At 38.9% G+C, this 22,221-nt stretch overlaps 1 protein-coding gene and 1 pseudogene across 2 annotated transcripts in view; both read left to right on the top strand.

The window, feature by feature from the left end:
- MYO1D (myosin ID) overlaps window positions 1–22,221 on the top strand; it is a 342,717-nt gene that overhangs the window by 200,951 nt on the left and 119,545 nt on the right. For both annotated transcript variants that reach the window (XM_012735561.3, XM_075994358.1), the window contains exon 20: window positions 4,947–5,060. In XM_012735561.3, coding sequence (XP_012591015.1) covers window positions 4,947–5,060 — 114 coding nt within the window. The remainder of the gene's footprint in view (window positions 1–4,946; window positions 5,061–22,221) is intronic.
- Window positions 6,527–13,488, top strand: LOC105855123 (methylmalonyl-CoA epimerase, mitochondrial pseudogene; annotated as a pseudogene).

Here is a 22,221-nt window from a genome sequence, read left to right as displayed (position 1 = left end):
TTGTGTGATTCCATTTACATGAGGTATCTAGAATGGTCAAATACATAGAGACAGAAAGTATCATAGAATGGTGGTTACCAGGGAATGGGGAAAGGGGGAAATGGGGAGTTATGATTTAATGGGTCCAGAGTTTCAGTTTGGGATGATGAAAAAGTTCCAGAGATGGATAATGGTGATGGTTGCACAACAATGTAAATGTATTAATACTATAGAAGTATTGAACATGCACTTAAAAATGATTAAAATGGTAAATTTTGTTATATATCTTTTACCAGAATTCTAAAAATAGGGGGGGAAACCACAATTGGCTGCTTAAAAATAATAGTAATGTAGTATAGTGTTTATAATGTATGTGGAAGTAAAATGTATAATAATAGCACAAAAATGGTAAAATGGAAATACACTATTGTACAGTTTTATATTAATACTATACATGAAGTGGTATAATGTCAGTATACTGTGATATATTAAAATTATATCCTATAACCCCTAGTAAAACCACTGAAATAGCAAAACAAGGAGTTAATAACTAACAAGTCAAAAAAGGAGATAAAATAAGACGGAATCAGCCGGGCGTGCTGGCTCACACCTGTAATCCTAGCATTCTGGGAGGCAGAGGTGGGGGGATTGCTTGAGCTCGGGAGTTGCATGAGCAAGAGCGAGACCCCATCTCTTCTAAAAATAGAAAAAAATTAGCTGGGCGTCATGAGGTACACCTGTAGTCCCAGCTACTCACAAGGCTAAGCAGGAGGATCACTTGAGCCCAGGAGTCTGAGGTTATAGTCAGCTACAGTGATGCCACTGCACTCTTCCCTAGGTACAGAGCAAGACTCTGTCTCAAAAAAAGGTAAAATAAAATAAAACAAAATGGAATCATAAAATAAAAGCCTCAATGCAAAAGAAGGCAGAAAATGTGTAGTTGTTTAAGCTTTTAAGATATGTTTTATATGCATCTCCATTAAACAATAAGAGAATTTTTTTATTTTTTTTTTTTTTGAGACAGAGTCTCACTCTCTTGACTAGGCTAGAGTGCTGTGACATCAGCCTGGCTCACAGCAACCTCAAACTCCTGGGCTCAAGCAATCCTCCTGCCTCATCCTCCCGAATAGCTGGGACCACAGGCACACGCCACCATGCCCGGCTAATTTTTTCTATTTTTAGTACAGACAGGGTCTCGCTCTTCCTCGGGCTGGTCTCAAACTCCTGAGCTCAAGCAATCCTCCAACCTCGGCCTCCCAGAGTGCTAGGATTACAGGCGTGAGCCACCGCGCCTGGCCGAGAGAATTTTTTTAAATGTGGGAAAGGGAACAAAGAACAAATTGGATTAATGGAAAACAAATTGAAAAATGACAGATTTAAACCTCACCATATGGATAATCACACTACATGTCAGTGGTCTGAACACTACAATTTCAAGGCAAAGATTGTGGCTTCTCAGCATGTGGATGCCTGCACCAACCCAAAAGCTCTCCAAACCCCATAGTTCAGGGTGTATGGAGGTTTTGTTACATAGGCAAGGTTGATGAAATCATTGGCTGTTGGCAATTAACTTAATCTCCAGCCTTTCTTCCTCTCCATGGAGATGAGGGAGTGGGGCTGAAAGTTCCCTGACTCTCTAATCACGCCTTGGTCTTCCTGGCAACGAGGCCTGGTCCTGAAACTGTCTAGGAGGCCCCAGTCATCAGTCATCTCATTAGCAGTAAGAGGCTCTTGTGTCAGGAACCTGGGAGTAAGACTAAACCTTATAACAAAAGATGATCCCGTCACCCCTATCATAGAATCACAAGAGTTTTGGGAGCTCTGTGTCAGTAATCAGGAAACAGACCAAATATGTATTTCCAATTATATCATAGTGTTGGATGTTATAAGGAAGAAGAGTTCAAGCCAATATAATATAGGCTTTTGAACAAAATAGAGAGCAACGAGTTTTAAAGTTAGCATGAAATAAATGTCATCAAGGAAAGATTGCTGGCAATATCTTGGGATGGTTACTACACTCTAGTTCTGAGCTCTAAGGTCCAGAAACTCGAGTGTACCCTAGAGTTGATCAGACAATCAAGAACAGACTTTTGCTAACCAGAATCACACACACAAAAAATGTGTAACATCATGCCAGTTTGTGAATATGACAAAGGAATGTACCATTTCAGTGAGTTCTCATGTCCTCTAGCTAGTATACTCCCTTTCTATTATCAAGATATCTGGGAAGTCAAATTAGTGAGTAGAACAGTTGAACAAAGAAAATTGAATGATTTTAAGAATCAAGTCATCTACTACAGAAAAGTCCAGTGTCTATCTTTCTGGCAATGACAACTCTCTGTCCTAGAGAGAGCCGTGTCTGTCTCTGCATCCTGCTGGATTAAAACCTGAAACATTCAGGTTTTATTTCCTGTATTTCTAAATTCGACACAAAATACTCTTTCCTCACACTTAAATAATGTCTTCTTTAGCTTAAATGACGTCTTCTTTAGAAACCTTTCATTGCCAAGGATACATTTGATCCGATTTCAGAAAAGCCCTCTGCTTTATGCTTGATTCTTTTTGAAACAGCCACTTTCCATTAACCAACCACAGTTATAAAACATCCTTGAAGGTGAAAGACTTCTGCAAGTAGCTTTTCTCACCCATAATGGTCTGGCTTTCCAAAGAAACTTTATCTGTGTCCCCCTGTGGTACTGACCAAACCTCTAAACAGATCACTTGTAGTGTTTAGGGAAAAACAAGACCGTAGGGATTTTTTCTTTGGTTGAAGATTTTAGCTTTGAATAATAGAAGAAACAAGATGAGATCTTATTGAATACTGAGCCTATAATCTAGTTTTTCTTTTATTTTATGAATTTAAGCAGAAGAAAATAGTGGTCCTATACCATAATTAAATTAAATTAAATCCAGGATTTACATATATGTATGTAGAATATTTTTACTCTGCTGTTTTGATATAGCTAAATTATGCAACTGAAGGCTTTTACTTTACTTGATGTCCTCCCACTCACTCGATTCATGTTCGAGTTGCTTAAACAGAAGGTAAAGACTTTTAATGTGTTCTCTTTAGAAATTACATTTTTCGCACATAAAAGAATGTAATATTTCTAAACAGAGCTTCAAAACAATTGTTGCTTTGAGGTTTTTGTTTGTTGTTTTTTAGATTAACTCATGGACATATAAAAAGGACATAAGTAGGGCCTACTTGTTTTGACTCTGGAGTGACCTTGTGAAATTATGTAACAAGTTTTTTTTGATCCTATGCTTTTTGCACTGCACTCACATATTTTTCAATATGATTCCACAAAAGATGAGGAGCATGACTTTTACTTATTATTCAGTTTCTATTCTGCATATTCTAAGATTAATATAAACAATGATTAGTGTTTTCCAACATGGATTTTACAGAACCAATGTTCTATTGAATATTAATAGGTGTTTGTTGAAAAAGAGTTTCATAATTAAAATTATTTTGGAAATACCGGGTTAAACATGCCCTTTAAGTGCAGAATTCTCAGAGCCTTTAATATATTCATGGGTTATGAATAACCTAATGGAGACTATGGTTTACAGTGTTTCTCAAACCTATGTGCCCGTGAACCCTTTCTTTTTGCAAAGCTCCACATAAGGGTAGTGTTGTGCAGAACCACTTAGAAAAATGCTAATATAGAAGCTCGTCATTCACCTACTTTCAAGTCTTCTGACAAATGCCAGTCATCTGTTATGGCAAAAACTATTGCTATGAGAAGTTATTTACTAAGAGTAATAATTATTTCACCACATAAACTTTATTTTACTCTTAATTACAGACACCATTTTTTGTCGAGTTGAAAACTGAAAAATATGCTTTGGTTAAAAAGGAAATATTTAGAGAATTGACTAATTTCTAAAACTATGAGGCAAAAGGGAGAAGACTGAATAAAATTCAAACTAATATTTGAATTTTAGTTTGCTATATCCTATCCTGCATATCCTGATTTAGTTATCTGAATATCCTACTGAAGCTACCAATGTTTTTAAATTAATCTCTAACTCCTCTGGTTGCATCTTGGAAATAAGAACTTGGAAGAGGGTTTAGGGGATATATATATCACAACTATGCCTTCTAGTTGGAAAGGTTTTTTTAGGTCTTTATTTTATTTATTTTGTTTGCTTTCTTCTTCCTTCTAATCACAGAAAAATATGGCATTGCAGCAGTTGGAAAATTTTTAGTGCTAGAGACCTTGATTGAAATATTAATATCTTGAATATTTCAAATCTAAGATTGAACATCCTAATTAACAAGAAGCTAACTACTTATTTATAAAATTCCCTGTGGTTGATTCTGTCTCTTAGGAAAAGATTTACCTGCAAATGTGGACATTCTCTGATCCACATGATCCTGTCTAATAAAGCAGCACTCTACAGAAACATACATGCACACACACACACACATACATATATATTTTCTCCCACTCTCATATCTAATTTTCCTTATATAATTATATGAAATTATTTTTACTTATTGGCTTCTTATCTGTCTCACCCCCATATACTTCTTATTATATAACCAAGGGCTTTATGTCATTCCTTTGTGTAAGTAGATTATGTCTTTTAATTATTGGATATTAGTTTTTTATATATTCTAGATACAAATCCCTTATTAGATATGTGACTTGCAAAAATTTTCTCCCATTCCATAGGTTGGTCTTTTCACTTCCTTGATGGTGTCTGGGTTACATGTTTTTAGCCCTTTAATTCTTTTGTGGTTTTCCTGTTTTCCTTGTTAAATTGTAAAATTGTCAGATTTCAGTTGCCAAATTCCACAAATCTGGAAGCTGCTACTCCTTTTAGATTTTTATTGCATCCATTAGAGTTGCCATACATAATAGACTTCTACTAAAGTATTTGTCTGCACTCAGGCAACTTGGTATCATTCATGAAGAGATACTAATACTATGGTTTATTGGCTTGTTCTCTTACAGGTGAATCGATTTAGTAAGGTGGAAGACCGAGCAATTTTTGTCACTGACCGCCACCTGTATAAAATGGATCCCACTAAGCAGTACAAGGTGATGAAGACTATCCCTCTGTACAACGTAAGTATTTTGTGCTTCTCTCTGAATGAAAGATTCTTAACCTGCTGCTCATGGACCACTAATGGGTTGACAGACTGACTTCTAGGATCTTTGGGACTTTAGGAAGCCCATGAATTCCTGAAATTTTATGCCAGTCTTGTGTTTTGTACAAATGTACAGTTTTCTATAAGGAGGATTCAAAGCTTCCAATAGATTAATGAAGTTGTTTTTTAAAACTTGCAAGTATTATGGATTCTATGTGACCTTTCTCTTTTCCTAATCCTACTTGCTACTTAAATGTGCTAGCATATAATACATTTTTGCATTTATTGTCATAAAGTTTGTTTTTATATTGAAATGGAATCAGATAGAACAAACAGTAGGGGATTACTTTATGAAAACATTACTGCTCTTTTAAATGTGAAATTTATGCTGCTTCCAGAATCCTTTTCACAATATATTTTATACACATTCGATTGCTGGTTGTATGATCTCCGATCTAAATCTATTTGTTCACTATAGCCATACAGTTTTCAAATTCTGTGATCATTTTGTATTTTAAATATGAAATTTGGTGGATATCTCTTTGAATCTCAATATGAGTTGCTCTTTTTTAAACTTTTCCTTCTTAATGGAGTCTGATTTGCAAATGACTGTTTATTCTGGTTCTTCAGAAAGATCCTACTGGACTGTGGGATCTTTTCATGTGTCAGGTGATTTTTCTCTGCCTTCTAGTACTTAAAGACAGAAGTCTCTGTTTGTCTGGTACTGGGATCTATGAGGAGTATTATTTAGAGATTATCTTAAATCCTTTTGGTCTCTGCAGAAGAGAATAGGAAACATATTGTTTTGAAGTTTTTATTTTGTTAAATCAGGGGTCCTTTTGGTTGTATAAAGAAGGCCAACTGTTCTGGCTTTGCTGAATGATTTGGAATACCCTGATTATGGGGGTGACATTTGTCGTCACTATGCACCCTTCCACAAACACCACACACGCGCACACACACACACACACGTGCACACATACACACATACATACACACCTCACTCACGACCCACATACATACCTTTTCTTCCTTTCGACAGAAAGGCCAGTGGGTTGCAGCTAAAAAGAAAATATTCTAACACACTTGGTCATATATAGTCTTCTTAGCAAAGACGTTTAATCTTCTGTCTCAATCACAGTTTAAGCCAAATAACCCTGTAGTCTTGAAGTAGGAGATGAAGGAAGATGAGGGAGAAAATCATATTCTGTCAAAGTCTAATGAAGTATAGAATAGAACCAAACAAAAATAAATTGTGGTATATATTTCATTTCTTTCCCTTGCTTTGTATTAAGAGGAAATCCGGCCGGGCGCTGTGGCTCACGCCTGTAATCCTAGCTCTTGGGAGGCCGAGGCGGGCGGATTGCTCAAGGTCAGGAGTTCAAAACCAGCCTGAGCAAGAGCGAGACCCCGTCTCTACTATAAATAGAAAGAAATTAATTGGCCAACTGATATATATATAAAAAATTAGCTGGGCATGGTGGCGCATGCCTGTAGTCCCAGCTACCCGGGAGGCTGAGGCAGAAGGATCACTCGAGCCCAGGAGTTTGAGGTTGCTGTGAGCTAGGCTGACGCCACGGCACTCACTCTAGCCTGGGCAACAAAGCGAGACTCTGTCTCAAAAAAAAAAAAAAAAAAAAAAAAAGAGGAAATCCATCAAGCACATCGTGTAAATGCCACAGATAGTTAACTCTTTGAACTGAAGTTATTTTCTCAAACAATCTTCCTTTTTTATATTGACTGGTTTATATGTATAGTCATTATTTCCCTTCATCATCGTCATCATCATCGTTAATGTTAATAGTAATGTCATATAATATAAAAATTAACAGTGTTTATTTTTTTAAAATAGGACATGGAATTATAAGCCTGTGAACAATGTTTAAGTATTGCAGTAAATGTAAAACAATGTCAACGGGATGGATGCACACTGTCACAGATGCCCTCAGTGTTTCGCCCATATATCCTTGTATTCCGCACCATTCTTGTGCACACTAGCCTAATTTCCAATAACCAACATCTTTGTCAAAAGGCTGCCCTTGGGCTGCCAGAACTCACCCTCACTCGTGGAGGCTAGAAGGGCCCAGCCACTCAATGCGTAACGGGCGTGGGGATGTAAATACTCCGGCTACGTCATTCATCGGCCAGGATAATTCCATGCTGTCTCACCATTTCCTAGAGCTTCCCCAAGGGAGTAAGCTGCAGTTACCCGCAGTGGTTCGGCCTCCCCCTCCCCGAACCGCCTCATCTCTCCTTTGCCTGTGTCCCTGTGCCCCCCACACCTGCTCTGCTTGCTCATCAGCCTTGGTCTCAGGCTCTGCTTCTGGGAAGAACTTACTTCAGAAGGACAGTGACCATTTTGGAGGGAGCAAGTTGGGGTAGGGGACTTCCAACTGGATCTATGTCTTTTTTAAAGTCTGAAGCAAATATGGTCTAGGTGGTGGAGACATGGATATTTGTTATATTATTCTTTATACTTTTTTCAGTATGATTGAAATATTTTGAAATTAAAGACGAAGTTTAAGACAAGGAGCCTTTTTAAAAAACACGATGATGTTAAGAGTAGTGTCGGAGAAGCTGGGAGAGGAAGAAGGAAAGTGATTCCAATTTTAACCCTGTTGAGTTTGAGGCACTGGTGAAGCTTACAAATATACTTTCCATAGATAATTGGAAGTCTAATTCTATAGAGTAGGAAAGAATTCAGCACTTAAGATTAAAATTTAAGAGTGGATCCATGTATAATTGAAGGCTGAAATGAGTGTAGAGGGAGAAGGGGGGTGGATTATTCAAAAACATCCACAGTTAAATGGTGAGAAAAAGAAAGTCACCACTGAAGGAAATGGAATAAAAAGCAAATTTCTTTATGGTCCTCCATTTTCTCATTGCTTTTTTAATGTGCTAAGTAAATGAGCTCTAATTTCCCTTCAGTTCCATAAGTTTATGAATCATGCTAGGAAAGAAAAGAAATATGGGAACACAGTGTTGCAGAATCAAATTGAAAAGCTTTCAGAAATAAGAGTAGTCAATCAAAACATATAGCTTAGGGTACCCACCCTTCTCTCATTCTCTACCTTGCATTTCTCCTTCTATATGAGCTCCTTTCCTGTTTTAGTTAGGCTTTTCTGACCTGCAACCAGATACCAAATATTATCTTAAGTGATGTTTTGTTTTGTTTTTAATAAGGATACACATGGTAATAGGGAAAGGAATCTCATGGAAACCCAGGAAATGCCGCCATTCGGGTGTTAAGCCAGCTCTAAGGGAACGCACTCTCCCTCAGCCTCCCCCACAACCTGCGCGTGGCATAGTCTGTTTCTGCCCTTCTTGCAGTCTCCACTTCGCTTTGTCTGTCTTCTCACTCACAATCACCTCTTTCTTGGCAGACAGCATGGGTCAGCCCTGGGCCACGGTCTGAATCAGCCAACCCAAGAAACCATTAGAGTTTCATCCTGCAGGAACACATTGAACAGCGTCTCGGATGAGGCCTCACCATAGCAACCAATGCTGCGTGATCCAAATGGGTACTTTTGTTCTTGTCAAACACTTACTATGCTGTGCATAGTCTTTCCTGACTTTTTCTGGTATGACTTGGGTAATTCCTCCTATTCATTTTGGGCATAATTGGTCTCTTCCCTCTACTATTTATGACAGTTTTCCTTAGGCTCAAGCCACGTTTGGACCTTGGTCACAGATCATGCTGCATATTGCACTGAGTCCTTAGGCTTTCCCAGTGGAAAGGAACAGCAGGGGAGAAGTGCTTCAGACAGGCCTGGTTCTCCAGGAATCCCAGGTCCCTGGACTCTTCCCAGCTACCCCCACCTCTGTCGGCAGGATCCCAATCTTTGTCAAACAGGACCTAAAATTGTGCTCATGAACCCCCAGCGTGGGTGAGAGAATTCAGCTGATGCTGCAGTTTGGCAACGTGTCTGATCAGTTTCTGAACCTAGTCTTCACAAGTGCTCTCAGCGCAGCGTTCCCTCTGTTTCTTTAACAGTCTTTAAAAGCCAGGCAATGCGGGACCAATAGTTGTTTCTTTCCTAATGCACTGTAAAACATACTCAACCAATTCTCCTGTCCTTAATCTCCTAATGCATTGGACTTATGTAAATCAGCAACTAAGTGCCCCAACTTCTCAGCTTCAGTGAATATAACAGCCATCCCCCATGGGTCACCAGCAATAGGTTAATTAATGTCTTTGTCCCTTCAGACCTTGAGCTGCTGGATTTCCAGGCTGGGTGGAGAGATCCTCATCTGCTCCTCCTTGTTGAGATGCTGCAGCCAGTTGCACAACCCCTCTGAGAGTTGTTTCTTGCCACACCCTCGTGGCTCGTTTCTTCCTGCTAGATCTTCAGTCGTAATGAACAGAGACATAAGGGTGCCAGTGGATAGGCAGGGTGGGGGATTCTAAGTTACACCTGAGTTACAGAGAATGGCAGTCTAGAAATTTCCTTCATTTCGGATTTTAGGCAGCTGTACACAAGATTGTCTCTGATCTGCTTTAGTTTTTAAACTTAGCTTTAAACAATACACTAAAGAATGTGAATTTGTATTTAAGAATGGTTTGGGCTGAACATCACATATTATATGCAGTTCTTTCCTTGTTCACTTCTAATTATTTTGTCATTTCCATTGTGAGTTCATCTTTAAGTCATAAGTTGTTTCATAGTCCGTTTTTTTAATCACCACACTCATGGTGGTTTATATTAAGAGTGTGTGTGTGTGTTCTGCGGGGAGAGACCATCTTTTCCCCATTGTTCTTCATTGCCATGTTTATCATGGCCAAGCGTACATGTGTCTCTCTCTGGTTTCTCTGCTCTGATCTATGGGTCTATCAGTTATCCCTGTGAAAATCACTGCTTTAATTACTGTTGGACAAAGGTTTTACGAACTCTAAAATTACAATAAATGCCCAGATCCCTCATTTCAATTTCACTTCTTCCTAACATAACACTCTCATTTGCCACAACCATGTGAAGGGAAGGAGAGCCAGGATGGTGGCAAAGGGAATCCCATCAGAAGGGACAGCCTCCTGTTTACCCACAAAGTCACATACCTGTAGGAGTCAGTCCGGTACAGAAGTGAATGAGGTGCATACCCCATTATGCCAGCACTGCGGTCCAGGTGGTTACAGCCATGCTTGAGTCCAGTGTGCCAAGGCTTTAGGTTTGCCTAGAAAAATCAGAAGTAAATCTGCATTTTACATTAAGTTGTCCTGATTGTTAAGTGTTATGAACTAACATTAAAATGCCATGCAAGCCAAACAAAACATATCTGTAGGCCATCTTTAGTCCCAGGCTACCGGTTTGCTACTCTTATTTAAAGATGTCTTGTTTCGGGGCATCTATAATCCCAGCACTTTAGAAGGCCAAGGCAGGGGGATCACTTGAGGCCAGGAGTTTAAGACTGCAATAAGTTGTGATCATGCTACTGCACTCCATCCCAGACAACAGAGGAAGACCCCTCTCTGAAAAAAAAATAATAATTTTTTAAAAAGGAGGTCTTGACAATTGTTATTCTAATGAGTTATAGCCAGACTCCTTGGCCTCCTCCATACTAAACTTTAAAAATTCTAAAATTTATGTTATGTTTTATTCTGGACCATATGTAGCAGATATAGACACTAACCATTTTCTCACTTATAAAAAGCTATAATTGGTGCAAGCTTTAGAAGAATATATTTTCTACTTCAGTTAGCAAGGAAGGAAAGAAATAAAGGAAATCTTTGATATGCATGTCTTTCCTAACCTGAGAGTTTTCTGGTCGCTCAGAGTTCACTACTAATTCTATCCCTCTAACTTTTTGGTTTTTTTTTTTTTTTTTTTTTTTTTTGAGACAGGATTTCACTGTGTTGCCCAGGCTGGAGTACAGTAGCATCATCATAAGATCAGTGCAACCTTAAACTGCTGTGCTCAAGTGATCTCTTGCCTTATTAGCCTCCTGAGTAGCTGGGACTATAGATGCACACCACCGTGCCTGGCTAATTTTTCTATATTTTGTAGAAACAGGGTTTTGCTATGTTACTTAGGCTAGTCTCGAACTCCTGGCCTCAGTGATCCTCCTATCTCGGCCTCCCAAAGTGCCATTATAGAAATGTGAGTGTGAGCCACTTGTACCCATCGCCTCTGACTTTTTATTATGAAATTTTTCAGGCTCATAGTGAAGTTGAAAGAATAGTACAGGGAACACCCATGTGCTCCCCATCTAGATTTCAGTAAGTGGATTTTTTTGCCATACTTGTTTTATTGCTCTGTTATGACACTTTACTCCTAAAATATTCGTGTATGTATCTCCTGAGAATAAGGATATTCTCCTTTCTAACCACAACACCATTTTCATGTCAAAGTTAATATTTCTGCAATATCATCCAATATTCAGAATATATTCATATTTCCCCGATTGTACAAAGACTGTCTTTTAATCCTATTTAAAAAAAAAAGAATTCTTCGCTTCCCAAGATGGCGCGCATGCTGAATACAGCAGCTGTGGAAGCCGCAGGGCTTTTTTCCAGACTCCAAAGTTCAGTTCCAACACTAAGAGCTTTTTTCACACCACAACCCTTGCATCAAGTGGCAGATCCCGTGTGGAACTTGGGTAGACTCAATCATGTAGCCATAGCAGTGCCAGATTTGGAAAAGGCTGCAACATTTTATAAGAATGTACTGGGGGCCCAGGTAAGTGAGGCGGTCCCTCTTCCCAAACATGAAGTATCTGTTGTTTTTGTCAACCTGGGAAACACCAAGGTCGAACTGCTTCATCCATTGGGAAGTGACAATCCAATTGCAAGTTTTCTGCAGAAAAACAAGACTGGAGGAATACATCATACCTGCACTGGGGTGGGATAATATAAATGCAGCTGTGATGGATTTGAAAAGAAAAAGAATGTCCATAGCCTAAGTGAAAAGGCAAAAATAGGAGCACATGGTAAACCAGTGATTTTTCTCCATCCTAAAGACTGTGGAGGAGTCCTTGTAGAACTGGAACAAGCTTGATTTATATTTATAAGAAACTAAGTTAATTGACCTGAAAAAGCCTATCAAACGCTATCAAAATGTACTATAGCCTTGAGTCCTTCACTGCTTTCATCACTTAAAAGTGATTTGGAGAAAACTTTGATCACGAAATACTTAGGGAACATTATTAAAATCATATGCATGGAAATAAAAATAAAAAAAAATAAAAACCCAGAATCCTATCTAAGTTCATATTTAGAACTCTAGGAGTAGAATTCCACCATATGGCATTTGGTAGTTACATCTCTTTGATCTCTTTTAGTCTAAAATTGTACCTACATACACATAACATTCCCCCCCCCCCTTTTTCCCCATGTTCTTGACTTTTCAAAACAGCTTTATTGAGGTATGGGCTGGTATTACTGCTATAGGCTCAATTGTGTTCCCCCAGAATTTATTTATGTTGAACCTAACCTCCAGTACCTACCTCAGAATGTGACCATATTTGAAGATAGGATCTGCAAAGAACTAAATTAAAATGAAGCCCTAATGGGTAGGCCCTAATCCAACATAACTGGGGTTCTTATAAGAAGGAGAAATTAGGACATAGACACCCACAAAGGAAAGACCATGGTGAAGACACAGGGAGAAGACAACCATCTACAAGCCAAAGAGAGAGGCCTCGGAAGAAACCAAGCCTGCCAGTACCTTTATCCTGGACTTCCAGTGTTCAGAACTGTGGGGAAATATATTTCTGTTGTTTAAGCCACCCAGTCCATGGTACTCCATTATGGCAGCCGTAGCAAACCAATACATGTACATACCATGAAATTTACCCATTGTAAGGCATAGTATTTTTAGTAAATTCATGCAGTTGTACAGTCGTCACCATCACCCTAGAAAGTTCTCTCATGCCCCATTTATTCTAAATCCTCAATTTCATCTTCAGCCCTGCACAACCACTGATCTTCTTTCTGTGTCTATACTTTCACCTTGTCTAGAAATTTCATGTGAATGGAATCATACACCAGATATTGTGTGTCTAGCTTCCTCTCCTCAGCATAATGTTTTTGAGGTTCATCTAGGTGGTTCTATATATTAGTAGCTTGTTCATGTTATTGCTGAGTAATATTCCATTGTGTGGATATACCATGTTTTGTGTCTCCATTCACTAACTGATGGTCATTTGGCTGCTACGTATATTCACATGTCTTTATGTGGGCTTTTGTTTTTATCCTCTCAGGTAGATATATAGGAGTGGAATTATCCCATTATATGACATCTGTTTAACTTTGTCAGAAACTACCAAACTGTTTTCCAAAACAACTGCTTCCCTTTACATTTTCTCCAGTATCTGGGAGTTCTGGTTTCTCCACATTTTCATCAAAATTTGCTATTGCATGACAATGACTTTTTAAAGAGCCTAGGACTCATCTCGTCTCAACTTGCCTGACTGTTTCCTCATGGTTCATTTAACTTAGTCTCCTGTTCCTTGCATTTCATATAAATTTGAAGTTGTCAGGAAGTATTGATTTTATTTGAATAGTATGCATCCACATACTTCTTTAGATTATACCTGTATCTCAGCAAAAACTGTTCATATACAACTAACTCCACCATGTAGTAATCTTTGGATGACATTTCATTGTGGCCAAGCTGTTATTATATTGCCTTCACTGAAGCCTGTATTTCCAGCTGCCTGTGGAATGGATCCCATGTTTTCTGTGAACAACTAGAATTTAGCATAAAAACTAAGATAAATATTGCCATCAAATATTTACCTGCTAATAATTTGCCTATCACTAACACCAGCTGTTATTTTTGTTATTTTGGGTTTTTCCCACTCTCTTTTGATAGCCAAATTATTCTAATATCTTATCTGCTTATGATATATCATACATATTTCTACAGCTATTATCCTGTGCCAAGCCTCCATCACTGGGATTGTTTCAGTCATCTTTTCCCTCTCTTGCTCCTACTACCCATTATACAGAACTCTCCCTCCTTAAATACAATGAACTCGTAGCTACTGAAAAAATTCTTGCCAGACACATTCCTTATTTTATGGCATCCCCCTTATATCAAAACTTTTTCATGGTTCCTTTTGTGTGCTTTTGTCAACTCTCCAGAGGCCTTGAAGGCCCAGGTCGTGACATCCCACTCCAACTAAGTGAGTCTGTGCACCATCTCCAAGGACCAGGTGACCCCACCTGAAATCGATGGCATTGCCCTTCCCAGACCTCATGGGTTTGCTCCCTGCCCTGCCTTTAGCTGAAAACTCGTTTCCTCTTCTAAGTCTAAAGTTTTTTCTTACTTAGTTTTTCCTCGTCTCTTGTGTATTGTTTTTAATATTAATGTATTTTTTATTAATGTATAATAATTACGTTGCTTTATAAAAATGTCCTTGCCTCTGCCATATTTATGAAAACAGTTTTCAACTCCCAGAGAACCTACAGTTATGAGGAACTGCCATCCTCCATCCCTTCCCTTCCTGAGCACCCCTGTTGTGGATGTGCTCCTGGGCACGGCCCACTGCCACGCCCACCTCTTCCTTCAGAGCCTTTCCCTACACCCTGAGCCACCAGCTGGTGGAGTGTGACCACCACTCCCTGCCTCACTGTACCACCTGTCAGGGCTTCTTGCAACTCAGCCACAGAGTTTGGACTTGACAAGTCAAGGTCTTCCACTCTTATCCACTCTTACATGGTCAGTGATTGATTGGATTAAGAGGCCTTATTACAGATTTTTGTTCATAGACTCTATTTTTTAGAACAATTTTAGATTTATAGAAAATTCGAGACAGTAGTACAAAGGGTTCCCATATACCCCGCACCGAGTGTCCTCTGTTATTGGTAGCTTATGTTAATATGGTATATTTGTTACAATTGATGAACCAGTATTGATACACTGTTATTAAGTAACAGCTGTCATTTACTCTGATTTTCTTAGTTCTTATCTAATGTCATTTTCCTGTCATATCCCATCTAGGACACCACATTACATTTAGTTGTCACATCTCCTTAGGCTCCTCTTGGCTGTGGCAGTTTCTGAGACTCCTTGTTTTTGATGACCTCGACAGCTTTGAGGATTACTGGTCAGGTATAGGATACCCCACTATTGGGATTTCTCTAATGTTTTTCTATGTTAAGACTGAGGTTATAGGTTATTGGGAGGAAGACCACAGAGATAAAGTGATATTTTCATCCCATTATATCAAGGTGCAACATGATTTATGACTGGTGATATTAACTTTGATTACCTGCATGAGATAGTGTTTGTCAAGTTTCTCCACTGTAGTTACTCTTTTTGTCCCTTTCCCATACTATAATTTTTTTAAAGTGGTCACTATGTGCGGCCCACATTTAAGAAGTGGAATTTATGTTCCACCTCCCTGAGAAGAGAGTATCTACATGAATTATTAGGAATTCTACATGAAAGATTTTCCTAGGCCTGGCGCGGTGGCTCACGCCTGTAATCCTAGCTCTCTGGGAGGCCAAGGCGGGCGGATTGCTCGAGGTCGGGAGTTCAAAACCAGCCTGAGCAAGAGCGAGACCCCGTCTCTACTATAAATAGAAAGAAACTAATTGGCCAACTAATATATATAGAAAAAAATTAGCCGGGCATGGTGGCGCATGCCTGTAGTCCCAGCTACTCGGGAGGCTGAGACAGAAGGATCGCTTGAGCCCAGGAGTCTGAGGTTGCTGTGAGCTAGGCTGACGCCACAGCACTCACTCTAGCCTAGGCAACAAAGTGAGACTCTGTCTCAAAAAAAAAAAAAAAAAAAGATTTTCCTCTTCTCCTCCATTTATTATTCAGCCATTTATTTATATCAGTATAGACTCACACATATCATTTTATATTTTGAGTTATAATCTAACATACTACCTTATTTATTTTGTTGCTCAAATTGTTCTAGTTGGGGTATTGGGAGCTCTTTCAGTTGGCTCCTGTACGCCTTTGACATACCCTGTCAATATGGGGGTGGGGGTTGACTACTTCCTGGTTTTCTGACACTACAAGATGCTTCAGGCTCATTCTATATGTTCCTGTCCCAGAATCAGCCATTTCTCCAAGGATCCTTGGTTCCTTTTATTGGGGAATGGTACTAGAGACCAAGATCTGAGTAGAATGTGTGCCTGTTGCTACTGGGGTTTTATTTCTTTTAGGTCATTTCAGCTAGCACAGCACAGAAATAGATGTGTGTAAACTATTCTCTGTTTATACACATCTTTATAAATATTTTCATATGTGACCATCTTTATATTAAGTTAAATATGAGTTCATACTGATGTCTCCAACTCTAATCTATTACCACATGGATCAGTCTAGACTCCTCCCCTTGCTTATCTTTAAATTCCTAGTCCAAAAGTGAGAAACCTGGCTCCCACTGTCTACAGTCCATTTACCTAATTGCTCATTCCCAGTATATATGTATAGCAGCATCGGAATTGTTAACCCTGTGAGGCACAACTTTATCAACTACAGTACAGTGCTCTTGTGCACTTTCGTTTGCCTTTAGTCTTACTCGGTTCATTTCCAAAGTTATTTAGGTCAGCACCTTTTCCTCCTATTCTCTTCGGTGAGATTGTTTCATATCTTTACATTTAGTTAGATTCTCTTGTCACATTCTGCATTCTTTCCTGGAATCCCCCAGCCTCCCAATATTTTTTTTAAGTTGCCCACATTAAGATTCACCCTTTATGCTGTCAAGTTCTGTAGGTTTGGGCAAACATGTGGTGTCATGTATCTACCATACAGTATCATACAGAGTAGTTTTACTGCTCTAAAAGTCCCGTGTGCATAACCTACTCATTTTTTCCCTCTTTCTCCCAAATCCATGAAAACCACTGACCACGTTACTGTCTCCATAGTTGTGCCTTTTCTAGAATGTCATATAATTGGAAACATACAGTCTGTAGCTGTATGATTTGATTCTTGCACTTAGCATTAGGCATTTAAGATTCCATTATATCTTTTATGGCTTGATAGTGCATTTTTTTATCAGTGAATAATACTCTATTATATGGAGGCACCATAGTTTGTTTATCCATTCACCTATTGAAGAACATCTTGGTTGCTTCCAATTTTTGGCAGTTATAATTAAAGCTACTGTAAACATTTGCATACGGGTTTTTTGTATGGACACAAGTTTTAAAATCAGTTGGGTGAATACCTAGGGTGCTATTGCTAGATCATGTGATAAGACTAAGTTCAGTTTTGTGAGACCTGCCAGTTGTCTTCCAAGGTGGCATTATCATTTTGTATTTCCACCAGCAATGAATAAGAGTTCCTGTTGCTTTGCATCCTCACCAGTATATGAAATTGTCAGGGTTTTGTTTTGTTTTTTTTATTTCAGCCATTCTAATAGGTGTATAGTTGTAGCATGTATTTTTCTATTACCCTAAAATATATACGTCAGCACACACTAGTGTCTCAATTAATCTTTATGAGAATCATCTTTCTACTCCCTGTCATTAGAAGTTGGTTTGTGTTCAGGAGATAAAGATTAATATTTATGTAAGCCTAAGCAAATATAATTAAAAGATAATTTTAGTACCTTTTTCCCCCTTCTGTTAGCAAAAATTATTCATCACTTTAACATTTAATGATGGTTCTAGTCATTCACATGGGAAGGAAAAAATAGGAAATCATGATGGTTTTTTAAGAATATTTTCAGTAAACACCGTTCTCACAAATGGCATTGTAAATAGTAATTGTAAATAGTAATATGAGAATGAAACATTCAAGTTACAGGTGACCCCTTCAGGAGCTATAAAAGTGACTTTCTATGCACAAATACTACATACTGCAGTCAGGGTTTCAGCCAGCTGGAATCTGCATTATTGTGCAAATTAGTGTCATCTCCTTTGCCTTACTCTCCACAGTATATTTGTAGATTGTAATGTACAATTAAAACGTTAGTTCCAATACAGTCGTCAAGAAAGGTTAAAATTTTTACAGGGAGGATTAGCGTCAGAATTTCAATGTTTTGTAAAGCCAGGAGACTTGTGGTTGCTGAGGCTTGATATGGAACACAGAGGCAAGAGGTAACCTACATAAGCATAATGTGTCCAAAACTTTGATCACAACCTCTTTGAGAATCATCCTAGAGACCACTGTAAATTGCTGGAAAAGATTGCTCCCCACTGCTGAGCCATGTTGCTTGAATAAATACACTTCTGCCAATCAAGTTCATGTGGACATTGGTCTGCCCAAACCGGTGACCATGGAGCAGGTTGCCAAGACAGAGTTTAATTTGCGTAAACATAAAATCTGTTCACTGGTTTCGAGGGAGACCACATAAACTGAAACATTTAACCTGACCTCAGCTGGCATTCTTCTTCCCCTTCTTTTGTTGGTGAGTTGTGTTAGCTTTGCCTGATCTGTTGGTTTGAAGAATGTTTGCATCTGTCCATTAATGTTGTTTTGATATAGTCCCTTTTTATCAGTCTGGGCTTGATGGCTAAGGAAGTTGCCAATTAATTACACAAATACCTCCTTTAGTTCTGTGGAGAATACAAAGCAAGCAGGGGAGAGAAAAGAGACAATTATCTGAACTGATGTGACTGTTTTGTGAAGGTAAATGGATTATAATTATACCAGGCTTCATGCTTTGTTACTCTATTTGACGTGACTTGCTAGACAGGTATCCTTTCCTTCAGAAGAGAGATTGTCCTTGTAATGTTTATGGGATGAACCCTGCTGAAATCTATCCGCCTGCCTGCTCTACTCCCTATCACCATTTCTAAAGCACCCTACCCTCCTGGCAGGGTCCCAAGGGAAGGCGTTTCCATGGTAACCTCAATGGAGGCAGTCAGCTGACGTCTGGCACCGCCTGTGCTGGTGTGTACTAGCCTTTTCCCCTCCCTCAGCCCTCCCCCAGGGCTTTAAACTATGTTTATTAGTCCTCTTTAATGGAGAGTATATAATCCCTTCGTGTCAGTGGCACTCAGGTTTATTAATTTATTTAGGTAATAAATTTACCTTCCTAATTAATTCTCTACAGGTCCTGGGAGCTATATTATTTTGAACATCTTGTGCAAATGTTTATATTTCTGCCTATTATAACAAAGAGAGTTGCTTAGCAAAATTAGATATTTGGAAACCTCTGTTCTTAGAAAAATAAAATAATGTCTATATTAAAGAGAAATGTAGAAAAATACAAATGTTAAGGTTTCAGTTTAATTTTTTGAGAATTTTTTTTCATATTCTGATGGCTTTGGCAATGAACAATCTTTTCCCTCTTGTAATTTTTTTAAGCACTCAGTGATTTTATGATTGGATTTGTGTGAGCCACTTGTTTTTAAAATACTTCCAAGAAATGTGACATTTAAGCCATGTTCTCTCTCTTTTTTTTTTATTAATAAGAGAGAAAGAAGTCAGAATTTCAGAGCTCCCCTGTTGACTGTTTTCTTGACATGTGTTCAGAAGTAAATGCCTTTTATTGTACAGGTTAGAGACCACTGCTTATATCAAACGGTTCTAAAAAAAAAAAAAAACAATTTATTTTTCCTTTTTTTTTTCCTTTACATGTGCTAATATCTGACCAATAAGCAAACCAGTTTATATTGTCAAAAGTCAGTGCACCTGGCCTGGGCAACATAGGGAAACTATGTCTCTACAAGAAATTTAAAAATTGTTTAATAACCAGGCATGGTGGCACCACCTGTAGTCTTAGCTACTCAGGAGGCTGATGTGGGAGGATCACTTGAGCCCAGAAGTTGGAGGTTATGGTGAACTACGATTGCACCACTGCAGCCTGGGCGACAGAGCAAGACCCTGTCTCTAAGAAAAATAAAAATCACGGGTGCTGTCTGGGAGACTGAGGTGGGAGGATCGCTGAGGTCAGGAGTTCGAGACCAACCTGAACAAGAGTGAGACTCCGTCTCTACTAAAAAAATAGAAAGAAATTAATTAGCCAGCTAAAAATATATAGAAAAAATTAGCCGGGCATGGTGGTACATGCCTGTAGTCCCAGCTACTCAGGAGGCTGAGGCAAAAAGATTGCTTGAGCCCAGGAGTTTGAGGTTGCTGTGAGCTAGGCTGACACCATGGCACTCTAGCCTGGGCAACAGAGTGAGACTCTGTCTCAAAAAAAAAAATCACTGGTGCTTTCAGGAACAAAGTAGAGTCCATTTTCATCATTATTATACTATATTTGAAAAGGACTATTACCATTACTATACTTGAAAATTCAATTTCAAATGTGAAAGTTGTATCAAAACAATAATCATTAGGGTCAATTTGTAGCCCCTTTAAAAAGCTATCTTGTTACACAAAGCCTTTTAAGAACTAAAGTATAAGAAAATTAGTACAATACTGTCTTATTTATCCAGCAGTCAGATTGCTAAAAGCAAGATCTTCTTAAAACAAAGCCCTACACGAGACACGTGTGTGTGTGTGTGTATATGTATGTATGTATGTATAGATATAAAACCTCTACATTTGCAGAAATAGATATCACTAAGCTGAGCCAATAATAGGCTTCCTTTTATACAGCTGTCTTATCAGAGCTCTCTTTTATGCATAAACATTTTTAAGCACCTGCTATGTGCTGTGCATTTGGCAGGCACTGGTAGTGCAAGCATACATCATGCAGTCTTTGCCCACAAGGCCTGAGGACCGATGGGAGAGGGAGGGAAGTGCGCCAGCCTATCAGGCAAGGTGCCTGGGCTGCTCACTGTGGCAGCCCGGTAGGTGCGCAGCACAATGATACATTGCTCTCAAGAGGACACTGATATTCAGAAGGGTGAAGCCATCTGCCCAGGTCACAAAGCTCTCAGGGAATGGAGCTGGGCTTCACACTTTTGTGGGTTTGGCCAAGCCCCCAATCCCAACCTGCTGCCTCCCTTTTATGACAACACATAAAGCTAAAATCCTGTTTTAAGAGGAAAGAAATAACAGAACTAACATTTGTTGCATGTCTAATGCTAGGCATTTCTTAGGTGACTTTGTTATACTGTATCTCAATCATTATGAGAATCCTATGCAGGGAGCAAATATTTTATAAATGAAGGAACCTATTCTTCATTTATAAATGAAGTTGGTCACTAATGCAAGGTTTCAGTACAGGTTTTTCCAACTTCAAAGCCCAAGGTAGTCACACAATTAGGCATCCTCTGGCTTGTTTACCAACATTGTTCTCTTTCTCTCCCATTTCCCTTATTTATGTAAATCTTTCTTACATTAATAATGGCTTTCTAAAATGTTTAATCTTAATCTTTTGAGAATAAGTGACTTATAGGCCTGCAAGAAACTGAATAATCAAGATGAGAGTGTGTGTGTTGGCCCTGTTCTGCCTATCAAGGGCTCCCAAGGTATAGTCCTTGGGATATGAAAAAGATTAGGATATGAAGAAGAAAAAGGTTTGCTTCATTTCTGTTGAGGCGTGGGGGGAACCCAACACCTTTGAAGAGAGCTGCCACGATGTACTTCTATTTGCACAGCTGTTTCTCTCAATTACAATCCTGTCTTTTCAAAGAAGAAACATGTAAGAAAAGGTACTATGGTCTCAGGAAGGCCATAAAAAATGTAGTGCTTTTATTGCTAAGCTGATACTTAGGAGGTTTGGATTTGATTTTATTTAGTTTCCACTTTTAAAGTCAAGTCACAAATGTTAGTAGATTCTTTCTCGGGGGGTCTCACTTTTAGCTGCACATTGGAATAGCCTGAAGAGGTTTAAACATTTCTGACACCCAGGCCATCTATTCCAGACCAATAAAATCAAATCTCTGCAGGTAGACCCAGGCACCGTCATGTCTTAAAGCTCCCACCGATGGCACTATGCAGCCAGGGATGAAAAGCACTGATCTGACTATTCTGTTTCCCAAATTTATTCACTTTTGTGGTTCTGGCTATTTCTTAGAAACATCTGTTAAAAATTGGACTTGTCCCAAAATTCAATTCTGCCATTAGATTTTTTTTTTTCGTCACTTATGTGTATATATGTCTATGTGTGTGAGAGACAGAGAGTCCTGTGGTCTGAATGTGCCCCCCTAAATTCATATGTTGAAATCCTACCCCCCCAAGGTGATAGTATTAGGAGGTGAGGCCTTTGGGAGGGTTCCACCCCCATGAATGGGAATAGTGAGGCCCCAGAGAGATCCTCACCCTTCCCACCACATGAGGACACAGTGAGAAGTTAGCAGTCCACAGCCTGGAAGAGGGCCCTGCTTTTGGACTTCTAGC

Source organism: Microcebus murinus, chromosome 18 (genome assembly GCF_040939455.1).
Source record: "Microcebus murinus isolate Inina chromosome 18, M.murinus_Inina_mat1.0, whole genome shotgun sequence".
In the NCBI taxonomy this organism is placed as follows: domain Eukaryota; kingdom Metazoa; phylum Chordata; class Mammalia; order Primates; family Cheirogaleidae; genus Microcebus; species Microcebus murinus.
This window is presented reverse-complemented; position numbering and strand designations above follow the sequence as displayed.